Source organism: Podarcis pityusensis, assembly GCF_964106645.2.
Source record: "Podarcis pityusensis genome assembly, chromosome: 15".
Classification (NCBI taxonomy): Eukaryota; Metazoa; Chordata; class Lepidosauria; order Squamata; family Lacertidae; genus Podarcis; species Podarcis pityusensis.
Window position 1 is genome coordinate 34,364,027 of NC_138040.1, and position 13,304 is coordinate 34,377,330.

The window sequence follows — 13,304 nt, forward strand, 5'->3', positions numbered from 1 at the left end:
ACTGCAATCTTTGCACTCAGATCTTGACCCCAGAAAGCACTTTTTCAGGGCTGCGACCTCACATGGTGCCCTAGAACACATGCTTTTGGGTGCTGTGCTCTCATGCGAGAGCCTGGCCCCCCAAAATGTGGGTCTTTGTGGGCCATGATCTTACACAGGCCATTTGACTTCTGGGAGAGGATCCTTTTTTTTGCCTTGACGTGTTGGAGGGTATGTTGTGTGCAGAGTCTACCTTATAACACCGGTCCTGAAGGATCTACACTGGTTCCCAGTACGTTTCTGAGCACCATTCAAAGTGTTGGTGGTGACCTTTAAAGCCCTAAATGGCCGCGGCCCAGTATACCTGAAGGAGCGTCTCCACCCCCATCGTTCAGCTTGGACACTGAGCTGCAATACGGCCGCAGTTTATTCATTATTTGGCCTACAAATTCCCAGACCTCGTTTCACAGTCATTTATCCTGAGGTAACAGTCCCTGAACCTCATTTAAAACCTCTGGCTTGCTGCAATGTTCAAGGGGTATAAGAGAGGTGATTGGTGAGTCAACAACCCCTGCCAAATGCTCTTGACTCGACTCTTGTGGTGTGTTTTCTTTTTTTCTGGGATAAGAAATTATTCAAAATAGTGATGGCCGACTGGTGGCCCATGAGCCAAATCTGGCCTGCAAAGCAATTTTCTCAGGCCCTAATTATCTGGGAACACAGAGAGGCCTGATAATTCTTGGGGATGGGATTCAGATTCCATAAAATGACATGGTGACCTGCAAATGACAGAAAATAAATCAGCAAGCATGCTCTGTAGCTTCAACATCCTTGTTTGTGGTATAGATGGGATTTTATGCCAGGATAACAGCCCCTGGGCTAATAATCCTCAAACAGCATCCTTTTCCCCTTTCCGTATGAAATGATAACCCTGTTAATAAATAAAGGGGGGTTATTTACCTTTCACAACATCGCAGTTTTAATGTGTTTTTTGCTGTATTTTAATTTTGTAATTTAGAGTGGCATACAGTTTATCCCTATCTGTTGCTCCTTACGGGAAACTGGGCAGCAAGAGCCGCATACTGGTATTCTAAAATCCTGATTTCCCCCCCTCCCCAGCCTTCCCTCCCCTGTCCGCATTCTCTCCTGGCAGTTCCCCTCCTGGCTCACTTGCAGGCAGAACAGTGCTGAATGTGCTAAATTAGGCCATTAGAGGAATTCATTTCTCTTTATTAGCGTGTGTCAAATCCTTTTTATTAGTGGCTGAAAACGACCTCTCTTCTGCAGTAAAATGTCAGGCCAGTTCAGCCCTTTTATTTGTTCTGCGCTGACGAGGATCAAACTTTCCCTGAATTAGTGTAGAGAGATTTATTTCCTCCAAATTCTGAATGGCTTGAGAGAGGGAGGGAGGGAGAGAGAGAGGGAGATGGGGAGGGTGGATTCGCCAGTGCGTTCTGCTCAATATCAGGGCTCATTTTACTCAGCCTAGGGTCCTTCCAGCTGATTTTTTTTAAAAAAAATACTGTACACTTATTCATAGCAATACTGACCAATACCTAGATCTTGTTCACCCATCGTGGAAAGAATATGCTTGCTGAGGGGGTACTCTTACTCTTACTATTATTATTTAAGATTCCTTACCTGCTGTTCACTACAAGGTCCCAGAGGGGGTCACGGCAATCTAAAAATGCAATACGGTGGTACCTCTGGATGTGAACGCAACCCGCGTCTGTGCATGTGCGGGTTGCGATACGCCGCTTCCACACATGCGCGTGACGTCATTTTGAGCATCTGCGCATGCGCGAGCGGCGAACCCTGTAAGTAACGCATTCTGTTACTTCCGGGTCGCCGCGGAGCGTAACCTGAAAACGCTCAAGCTGAAGCATATTTAACCCGAAGTATGACTGTATTTAAAACAGTTAAAATATTCCTGCATTGCAGAGGGTTGGACTAAATCAGGAGTCAGCAAACTTTTTCAGCAGGGGGCCGGTCCACTGTTCCTCGGACCTTGTGGGGGGCCGGACTATATTTTGAAGGGGGGGGAATGAACGAATTCCTATGCCCCACAAATAACCCAGAGATGCATTTTAAATAAAAGGATACATTCTACTCAGGTAAAAACATGCTGATTCCCAGACCGTCTGTGGGCCGGATTTAGAAGGCGATTGGGCCGGATCCGGCCCCTGGGCCTTAGTTTGCCTACCCATGGACTAGATCAGCGGTTCTCAACCTTTGGGTTCCCAGATGTTGTTGGCCTTGCTAGCTAGGGATGCTGGGAGTTGTAGTCCAACAACATCTGGTGACCCACAGGTTGAGAACCACTACAGAAGAAGAAGAAGAAGAAGAAGAAGAAGAAGAAGAAGAAGAAGAAGAGTAGTTTGGATTTGATATCCCGCCTTTCACTCCCCTTCAGGAGTCTCAAAGCGGCTAACATTCTCCTTTCCCTTCCTCCCCCACAACAAACACTCTGTGAGGTGAGTGGGGCTGAGAGACTTCAAAGAAGTGTGACTGGCCCAAGGTCACCCAGCAGCTGCATGTGGAGGAGCAGAGACGCGAACCCGGTTCCCCAGATTACGAGACTACCGCTCTTAACCACTACACCACACTGGCTCTCACACTGGAGATGATCCTCCTTGTCCCTTCCAATTCTGTGATTCTGTCATCTATTAACTGATATAATTGTGCTTCCAGCATTGTAGGGGGTTGTACTAGATGGTCCTTGGGGTACCTTCGAACTCTATGACTCTTTGATTGCAATCAAGATCCCCAAATATACGTATGTCTCATGTGTCAAAGGTCAGGGTAAAGAGGTGTGTCTTTAGCTTACGATGAAAACTATGCGAGGTGCACCTCCACGGGGAAGGAAATCAACAACTTAGGGGTTGCCACATATAATACCCTCTTCTGGGCTGTCTCTCACTTTCTGAGATCAGTGGAACTACCAAAAGGATATCTTCTGCTGATATTGATACCTGGGAGGAATCTGTAGGGAAGGAGTCAAACTTTCATGACTTTGAAAAATGATGTTAGTGGAGATATGAAGTTGAGAAGGAGAGTGCTTTGTGTTCAGAGAACTATGGATATGATCCACTGTGGCAGTTGTAAGTCCTATTGACTTCAACAAGAAGGTAAAGCTCCTCTAGGATGATGGCTAAGATTCAGCACTTCTCATTTTTAAAAAAATGCTAGCACTGTGGCTAATGTTTAAACTAATGGAGGGGGGAAGAGTTCAACAGCCTAGAAAACCACTTGGATAAGGGGCTTCTTTGATGTCTGCAAAAGCAATGAAATTTTGGAATACTCTGCCTTTTGCAACTATCCTAGGAATTCGGTGGAAAATGACTGGTGTGTGTTTCTGGAGCTTTGCATCACAGCTAAGCTGGTGTAAGTTTCCCAGGAAATTTGTGCTTGGCTTCTGAGCTGATGAGGATGCCATTACGGCACTCTTAATACATGCCAGCCCTTGCTTATATCCTGAAATAACATCATTATGAAGTGCCATTGACTTTACAGCATATCCAAAACACCCCAAGCCTGGTATGCCGTCTTAATCTTTTGCAAAGCTGCTTCAGATGTACAGGTGTACTCAGTGTGCTGTCAAATGTGTCAAAACCACCAACACATTGCAAGTACTTGGTAGTTAGCTTTGGCCATGTAAATTTTCAAGTTTACCCAGCATGGCGGTTGATTGTTGTTGTTTAGTCGTTTAGTTGTGTCCTACTCTTCGTGACCCCATGGACCAGAGCATGCCAGGCACTCCTGTCTTCCTGCCTCCCGCAGTTTGGTCAAACTCATGTTGGTAGCTTCAAGAACACTGTCCAACCATCTCGTCCTCTGTCGTCCCCTTCTCCTTGTACCCTCCATCTTTCCCAACATCAGGGTCTTTTCCAGGGAGTCTTCTCTTCTCATGAGGTGGCCAAAGTATTAGAGCCTCAGCTTCACGATCTGTCCTTCCAGTGAGCACTCAGGGCTGATTTCCTTCAGAATGGATAGGTTTGATCTTCTTGCAGTCCATGGGACTCTCAAGAGTCTCCTCCAGCACCATAATTCAAAAGCATCAATTCTTCGGCAATCAGCCTTCTTTATGGTCCAGCTACCAGTTCTCATTCTTCCCTGACTCCAAGGATTACTGGGGCAACTAGACCTGGAACCGGGGAGCAAAGTCCAGTCCATGAGTCTGCCAACCAGCATCTAGAGAGTGGCAAACGATGGAAGCCAAAGCAGTGCCACAGAGGCCTAGGCTGATCACGACAGCCGACAGCATCCTTCCTTTCGTATTTTTGAAAACATTTCTACATTCCTTATCTGTTACAGCAAAAAGAAAAAGCCACAGTTTTGCAGCCCTGATTTTGAAAAAATTCTGTGAGCATGTACAAGCCTTTTTGTGTGTGAAGACCCCCAAACCCCCTCCAAAAGAAATCACACAGGACACAGAATATTTGTTAAAGATTTTTTGGCGTTAATTTGGCCACAACTTTATTGATTACAGCATGTGAGTGGTTGCTTAGGCATTGGTTCGGACTACCTGAACCTGTACCGGCAGGAACAGGACTGACAACTGGAACCTCCAGAGGTCACTAAGGGAAAACATACTGGGGGAGCACAGAGTTCACCCCAGATGCTCCCAGGAACTCTGGCCTGGCCCTACCCCTGAGAGGGGATCGGACAGAGCAAATCGAGCCCCTGATTCCTTTAACGGAATTGCCTAGCAGCAGCAACAAAAATGAGGGGCAGGCACAGCCAATCCATAATCCCCTCCTCCAAAGAATGAGCCAATGGCTGACAGCCAACCTTACAAATTGTGATTACGGTATTTGCTACACGGTAGGCAAAAACCAAATGGCACCGGCCAATCAGCCAAATGGCAAAATTCCTACGGGGCCCCTGCTCCAAAAACAGACAACCCCTAGACAGACATAGCAAGGTCAAAAACACAACCTTAAATTACAGGGAGGGAGGGAGATCCGCTGCACGACGCGGAAGAGAAAGTACTTCGCCTCATGCAGCCCCTTAAATATCCCCTTGGTTGTCAATCAAACCCCAACCTACAGAAAATTTTTCCCAGTAGCAAAGAGGCAACCAATGAGGTGCGGAGGTCATCCAAACGGGCCCGCCCCGTCCACAAGAAGGCAGTTTGGTGATCTCAAGGCAAAATGTGGCTCTCCATGATTTGGAAGACATGATTTGCTCTAGCATGTTAGTGGTGTAGAAGCAGCTGTAAATAATAATAATAATAATAATAATAATACCCCGCCCATCTGGCTGGGCTTCCCCGGCCACTCTGGGCAACTTCCAGCAAAATATTAAAATACAATAATTCATCAAATATTAAAAGCTTCCCTAAACAGGTCTGCCTTCAGATGTCTTCTAAAAGTCAGGTGGTTGTTTATTTCCTTGACATCTGGTGTTAAAAATGGAGGAGGACAGAAATGGTAATGGGGTGCTTCATGACTGGAGTAGTATGAGTGGCCACCTAAAACGGTTCTCAACATCCAGGTTCTACATTTGTGTAGCTACACCTTTGCCTTCGGAGGCCAGGTTCCCTGCTGTAGAAGTTATAAACATTTCCCAATGAAAGCAGGGTTGCAGATGCAGCTCAGTCCAAACCTGCCAAGGTCAAGCTGTCTAGGTTCAAGCACAACTCGGAGACAAAGCTAAGCAGCAGTCTGAGGGCAACATCAGAAAGAGTTCAAGAAACATACAACAGAGGAAGGCAGCTCAACTTGAATCAGAACCTAGGAGCCTAAATTACTCCCTAACCACAGCTGCTGGCAGTGGAGTATTAGTAGGGCTTGCTTACTCTTAATTGACCCCTCACTCCCAAGCAGATGTACTTTTCTTCTGCCTGAATTCAAAGCTTTTGGTGCTGGAGCTGTCAGGGATGTTTGTTTTTGTTCTTATTTGTATTATGTCTTTTTTGGCTTTTATATTGTAATCTTATGGTTGCAAACTGCCCCGAGATCAGCAGGTAAAAAGGTAAAAGGGATCTACAGGTATAAGGCAGTAAACCAATTTTAATAATTTTAGTACTAATAATTACGGCAATAATAATAACAATTAATTAGGGTGACAGGGGAACCCAACGTTATCCTCTTGTTCTACAGCCATGTTGTCAGCTGCCAACTTTTTCTGTCTGCCACAAGCAGCTTCAAAGCCTTCACAGAAACATTCTGTTTGAGGCCATTTCAGTGAATGAGGTGACCTCCAGGGGGGTTGAATCAATAAAACCACCACTATATTATGTTATTTTCTTCGCTTTCTTTAGGAATGACTGTTTCTCATGATGAATGGGCACTCCCATCGATAATGGCTAGAAAACACACCAGCTGAGACTGTGTCCTTGCCTCTTTCATGCACAGAAATAGTATCAATAGTCGGTAAAATAAAACTTTCTGTAACACTCGGAATCCTAGAACTGTAGAGTAGGAAGGGACCAAAAGCATCCATGACAGTTGCGAGAAAATATACCACATTTAGATCATGGGATAGGCTCAGGGCCTGCACTTTTGGTCACTTGCTTTACCATCTAATAAGACTTTGGGTGATACCACTAATGGAAATTGGCTATGTCTTGCTAGTACTGCCATGATGCTTTGCTGAGACTTTAAAATGTTGACTATAATAGCAGGACCAACCCAGTCATTAAGTATCTGATTTGGGTTGTCTATGAAAGGGCAGCAAATTATTGACTCTTCAGTTTATTGCTATTGCGTGTTCAAACCCAGAAACCTCCCCCCTAAATAAATTCACACTTGACTCAAATTTTTGTTTTTGGCAGAATTTAGGCCACAACTTTATTGATTACCGAAAGTGACTGGTTGCTTAGGCTCTGGTTCGACTAGCTCCCTGCCATGCAGGTAGCGCTGACCCAGGGTGAACACCTGGATAAGCAGAAAGCCGGGAACTGGCTAACTCCACCACCCAAATATCCCCCTGGACTCAGGCACAGGCACAACCCCCTCTCAGGGGTTGACCAAACCATCGAGTCCCTGGATTCCTTTAATGGAATACCCTTCACATAGGAATTGCGAGAGCGTTCTCCCATCCCTATCACCTGAACCAGAGCCTATCCGCAACCTTACAAGTTGTGATGATTTGCTACGCTGCAGGCGAAACCCAAATGGCAACAGCCAAGTGGGGAAAATTCCTGCCATGCCCCTGTCCCGACGACAGACGACACACGACGACATAGCAAGGTCAAGTGCAAAGCCCTAAAAGTAGGGAGAAGTGGGCAGGTGTTCTGAATGCACAAGCCGAAAGAGGAAGCTCTGGGTCACGTGCATAGGTATAAATAGGTCCCTCGAACCATTTGGACTGTGTCCCATTGGCCAGATTGTACCCAGCTACGAGGGACCTACCAATTGGGTGTTGTGGCTGACCAATCATACCCACTCACAACACAGGGTGTCAGTTGTCCAGGTCTCACCACAATATGTGCCCTCTTTAAGGGAGGACCCGATTTGCCAGGATAGGGAGATGGAATGTGTAGGATTTTCTTCTTCAGATGCTAAAATAACTTGACTGGCCAGTGGTATTATGCCTTGCTTCTCCACCCTGGGTAGCAAAATTTATTCCTTAGGAACAAAACTTACAATGGGCTATATCCAATATGGAGAGCTGCTAAGTGAGATGAGAGTTGTGAGGAAACCTTTTCTTCCCCTTACAGTGTTGCAGTTCCCAGAGTTCCCAGAGAAGAGAGATTTTGGGAGTTGTAGGTTTGTGAAGAGAAAAGAAGTCTCCTGTCAGCACCCTTAACAAACTACAGTCCCCAGGATGGTTTGGGGGAAGCCATGGCTGTTTAAAGTGGTATGATACTGCTTTAAATGTATAGTGCAGATGGAGCCTAAACCTCCGTGGCTATACTCTTGAATAGGACCAGCATTGGATACAACCCAATGTTCCAAACAAGGAACATGTATTTATTTGTTACATGCATGTGCAGTGCTAGAGGGAGACAGCAGGGGCAAGCATCCCCCAGACAAGGAACTTGGCTCCACACACACACACACACCCACCCACACACCCACACACACACACCCCGCAGTTGCTGGACTCAGAATACTTTTGCGGTGAGGACTCATTGCAAAAATAAGAGTGGAGGGGGTGTTTTGTAGACTCAAACTACAGTCATACCTCAGGTTACAGACGCTTCAGGTTGCGTTTTTTTGGGTTACGGACTGCCAAAACCCAGAAGTACCGGAACGAGTTACTTCCGGGTTTCGGCAGTCACACATGCGCAGAAGTGCTAAATCGCTCTTTGCGCATGCACAGAATTGCCGAATCACAACCCGCGCGTGCACAGACTGCGGATTGCGAGCGTGCCTCCTGCACGGATCATGTTCGCAACCCAAATGTCCACTGTAGAGTGGAGGGGGTGTTTTGTAGAATCAAACTTTGATGATTGACAGTAGAAAAAATGTTTTAGAATAAATTTCAGTGGCCAAACTTGTAGGATCTGCTTTGTTTTACCCCACAACCCCAACAGGAGTCACATGAAATGAGGCCTATGTTTAAAATGATAAGAATTCCAAGGCCAGGGATTTGTTGTGTTATGTTTGGGTTTAAACGGACAGAAAGCACAAGTGGAAATCTTTGTGCTGATGGAACATGTTAGTGGATATCACCCCAAGTTTTTGTTTTTGTTTTTTTAAGGGAGGCAAAGTGGACAGGATGTATGAAGCATAGCTCAAAAAGCCCTAACTAAATTTATTATTTCAGTCACAGACCAGTTCCAGCTCACATACAATATCAGGGAAGTTATAAAACACGATAGGGATACATTTGAATTTGCAATTGGGTATAACAGGGACAATACAGATACAGAATGTCAACTTGCTCGTGTTTTAAGGAACAAACAAAAAAACACACCCTAAAAATTACATGCTGTTATGAGAGTCTGGGAAGGAGATTGTAAGTGTCCTAGCTGGTGTTTTCCCCATCTTCCAGTTTCTAGGACTTTGTTCTTTTTGAGCTGCAGCCATGTACAAAGAGGTTGCATCCCTCAAAGATTTTGCCAAGGGGTTGCAAACTGCTGCTTCTCTCTCTCTCTCTCTCTCTCTCTCTCTCTCTCTCTCTCTCTCTCTCTCTCTCTCTCCTCCCACTGCCTGCACTTTAATTCTCTCCATAACATTGAGAAGGAATTTGTGCTGTGTGCAAAGGTGTGTGCATGTGGAGGGGGTTGGGGTTGGGGTGCGTTGCTGAACTCCTACCACCTGGCATTACTGCTTGGATTATTAGTTCCTAGTAATTTAGTGCCCTTGCGCAGGGTCGATTTGTGCCTTTCATTTCTAATTGATCTAGAGGCTGTTTAAATGACAGCAGGCATCTGTTGAGAGTGGGAAGGTTCATAAGGCGAAATAATTCATAACACCGTCTGGAATTTGCCTTTCATATCCCTTAGCTAAGCCTCGGCAGGGCTGCCTAAATTACGACCAGGGAGGATTCCCCCCCCCCTCCATATTCAGCTCATGGCTTGAAGAATCTTGCATTAAACTGGGATCAGTCTAGATTAGACTGTAATATGCTGCAGTATTAGTAGCTGCAAATGAAGACTTATACCAGAGTTTAACCCCTTCACCTGCTTTTCTCTTTGCCTTGGTCCTGGAAGGCTTGGCTAATCCATTGGTTCCTCCGATTTGTTGATGTGTATAATAGATCTTTCAACCCACCGGACTCCTGGGATAACTTTAGCACTAAAGCATTCAAGACAACAGGTTTCGAAGAAATTAAAACACACTTGCTTTGATTAAATAAAGAGTGACTTTTCAGCCCTTAGTGAAATGGGCATATGGTTTTTCCAGCTCCTCGCATATGTGAAGGCAGGAGGGAAATGTGATATCTGATATTATGTTAGGCCTGCACTGCCAATCTCAGCAGCCTTGTTGCCAAATTAGTGTACAGAGGTGTGGAGTACTTAATTTACTTGCAACGCACCTCTTGCCCTTCTTAGTTTCCCTCAGTGTAATGTCAGTTAGCAGATGGGTAGCCCAAGTAAGTTTACTGTTCTGAGTTTAACGCTGCTTACTTGTTTTCCCCTTTAAACTCTAAGCAGGTGACCTTAGTTTCAGGAGTAGTCAACACATGGAGCAGGATTGTGCCTCCTGTCCCAGACTCCCAACCTTCATATGGTAGTTAAGTTGTTTTCCATAGAGTCTACATGGGTACCCTCCAGTAGTGTAGTGGGAAATTCAGAAGTACAGGATCCCTTCATTACAGTCACATCCACATTCCCTCACAGCCATTGTTTATTATACAATAAACTTATGGTTGTATAATAATAATTGGGATGCATTGCCTTGTGCTGACTTTCAGCCAAATTTACTACGGTGGTACCTCGGTTCTTGAACGTAATCTGTTCCGGGAGACCGTTCGAGTTCTGAAACGTTCGAAAACCAAGCTGCAAAGGGCTGTCTGCAAACACAATTGAGAAAATTGGAAAACACGCATCAGAAGCTGTTCGACTTCGGAGGCGCGTTTGAAAACGGAAGCATTTACTTCTGGGTTTTCAGCATTCAGGGGATGCGGGTGGCACTGTGGGTTAAACCACAGAGCCTAGGACTTGCCAATCAGAAGGTCGGCGGTTCAAATCCCCACGACAGGGTGAGCTCCCGTTGCTTGGTCCCTGCTCCTGCCAACCTAGCAGTTCGAAAGCAGGTCAAAGTGCAAGTAGATAAATAGGTACCGCTCCGGCGGGAAGGTAAACGGCGTTTCTGTGTGCTGCCCTGGTTCGCCAGAAGCGGCTTAGTCATGCTGGCCACATGACCCGGAAGCTGTACGCCGGCTCCCTCAGCCAATAAAGTGAGATGAGCGCTGCAACCCCAGAGTCGGTCACGACTGGACCTAATGGTCAGGGGTCCCTTTACCTTTACCTTTTCAGCATTCGGGTTCCAAAACATTTGTCAATGGAGAAATTCGAGAACTGAGGTACCACTGTATTTTCTGTGCAAGTACAAATGAAGCTCTGCATCTGGGCAGCTGTAAAGAGATGCTGCCTTTTGCATTGTTCCTGAACGAGGATACAGAGCCCTGTGCACAGCATCCTATTGTATTGCTGCTGTTCTTAGCTTGTGCTGTTCTTTCATTGTTTGGCTTTAATTTGTCTTCTTTTGTATTACTCTCTGGATGGCTGCATTTAGTTGCTTATTTTTAATTTGTGTGGGCTCTTTGAATGGGTAGTATGCAAACATTTTTAAATAAATATCTTTTAAAAAAAACTTGTATACATGGAGACTGGAGAGGATAGATGTGTGTAGCTCAGGAGCAGTGACTGAGGACACAATCCCATGCCACACACACACACACACACACACACAGACAGACAGACACACCATTCCCCAAATATATGAAAAGAGCCAGTGTCATTTCCCAGATGTGTGAGCAGGACTTTTTTTTCATCACAGTTTCCCTGTATGTAGTTTTCCGTGCTAGCAGCTGCCTTTACACTCCCCCTGCCAGATACATTTTTTAAGGATGTTCCTTTCCCTTCTCCTCTCCAGACCCCAGTTTTCAACAGTCAGTCAACAATGTGTGGCCAGTATGTTCAGTTCTCATTGGTCAGTTTTTTGAGGGTCCCTCCCCCTTAGGAGTTCATTCTAATTATTATTATTTTGTCCTTCTGCAAAGCTTGGGATTGCTCCAAAACTGCTAATGCCACTCACTTGTGCACAGGTGATAGTGTCTTGGTTACATAATCAATGGCAGTGGAAATAAAGGAAATGGTGGACCTCATCCACAGCGTAAGTGAACTGTGTTTATCTGTGAAAATGACATTGTGTTTCCCTTTTCTCTTTAGACATCCTCTCTTCCCCCTCCTGACCCTGCTGTTTGAGAAATGTGAGCAGGCAACGCAAGGCTCAGAGTGCATCACTTCTGCCAGCTTTGATGTCGACATTGAGAATTTCGTACACCAGCAAGAACAAGAGCACAAACCATTCTTCAGCGATGACCCTGAGCTCGACAACCTGGTAATGGTTTTGCCCGGACCAGTTAGTCATGGAGTGTTGAACATTCTCAAGGGAAGCTAGGTAGATAGATGATCAATAGGTAGGTAGTTAGGATGGGAGTGGGGCAAAAAGAGAGGGTAGTGGAAATGGTAGTGGAAAACTAGATATGATGGAGACTTTTGATTCAAAATGCACACTAGAGTAAAGTGTGCATACACTGGTGAAAATAACATAGAAAAACACATTATATTATGGGAAATTGCTTTGCAAAAATGCATAGTTTAGGCAAAATTGCATACAAGCAAGTTTGTGCAAGGAGAAATTTGCACTGGAATGCTTGTGAATTTTCACGAGGACTTAAATTTGCAAACTGGTTTTGAAATGTGGAGAACAGAACTTAAGAATGGACAAATGAGAAACTGAGAGAAACAGATAACTGGCAGGTTCGGCCATTTCTTTGGTTGACTTTTCTGATGACTTTTGAGGGCACTATAAGAGGCAGAGAGCTTATATTTTTACTTTTCAGCAGTTAGAGACAGCAGCGCAGACACTTACTTTTAAACATTAGTCCTCTGCCATTCCTGCCTTAACCAGTTTTTGTCCGCAGTTCCCATGGAGGCAGCAGTCCTCTGTCACGGGTCATCTCACCCCACATTTCATCTGAGGAAGGATGCTACTGTACTCCTTCAGATGCATTGCAGGGCAAGATGGTCCCTAAGGGAGGAAGGCTGCCAGCCACCATGGGAAAGCAGCAGCAGCAGAAACTGTTTAAAAGAAAGAGAGGAGTGGGATGAGTTTGCTTTAGTTATGTCATTGTGTGATTTTTGTGGACGAACACTTTTAGTACATTTGCTTCATTTTAATAGGCGTTTATTTATTTAAGGCATTTATATGGCGATTAACCATTACCATTTCTAAGTGGTGTACATAAAAATAAACCACACAGAGAATAAAACTATAAAAAATCATCATAAAACTGAGCATAAAACCTGAACACTACATTAAAATGCCTGCTGGAATAAGAAAGCCTTTGTCATGTTCCTGAAGTTCAGCAAAGAACTTCTGCCTAACCTTAGTTGGGCAGAAGATCCACAGCTTTGGCCCCACAACATTGAACACAATATACAATGTTGTGCGTTGTCCCTTTAAATTGCTTCAGGAATCCTTTTGCGTGTCGAGGTCCCCAAGCCACCCCCCAATAACTCACACATCACACATCAATTTTGTTTAAGGTTTTTGGCATGATTTTGGCCACAACTTTATTTAAATGCACACATGTGAGTGGTTGCTTAGGCATTGGTTATGACTATCTGTCCTTGCCCCAGGGACAGAACTGACTTCCGGATTCCAGAGGAAGCCAGTCAGGGAAAACAATATTGGGGA

General features: G+C 45.0%; 1 protein-coding gene across 8 annotated transcripts in view; it reads left to right on the forward strand.

Annotated features, from left to right (window-relative positions):
* The window catches only part of PKNOX2 (PBX/knotted 1 homeobox 2), a 434,276-nt gene that overhangs the window by 329,499 nt on the left and 91,473 nt on the right, over positions 1-13,304 (forward strand). For all 8 annotated transcript variants that reach the window (XM_080982483.1, XM_080982489.1, XM_080982485.1 and 5 more), the window contains one exon: positions 11,771-11,942. In XM_080982483.1, the coding sequence (XP_080838609.1) occupies positions 11,771-11,942 (172 nt within the window). The remainder of the gene's footprint in view (positions 1-11,770; positions 11,943-13,304) is intronic.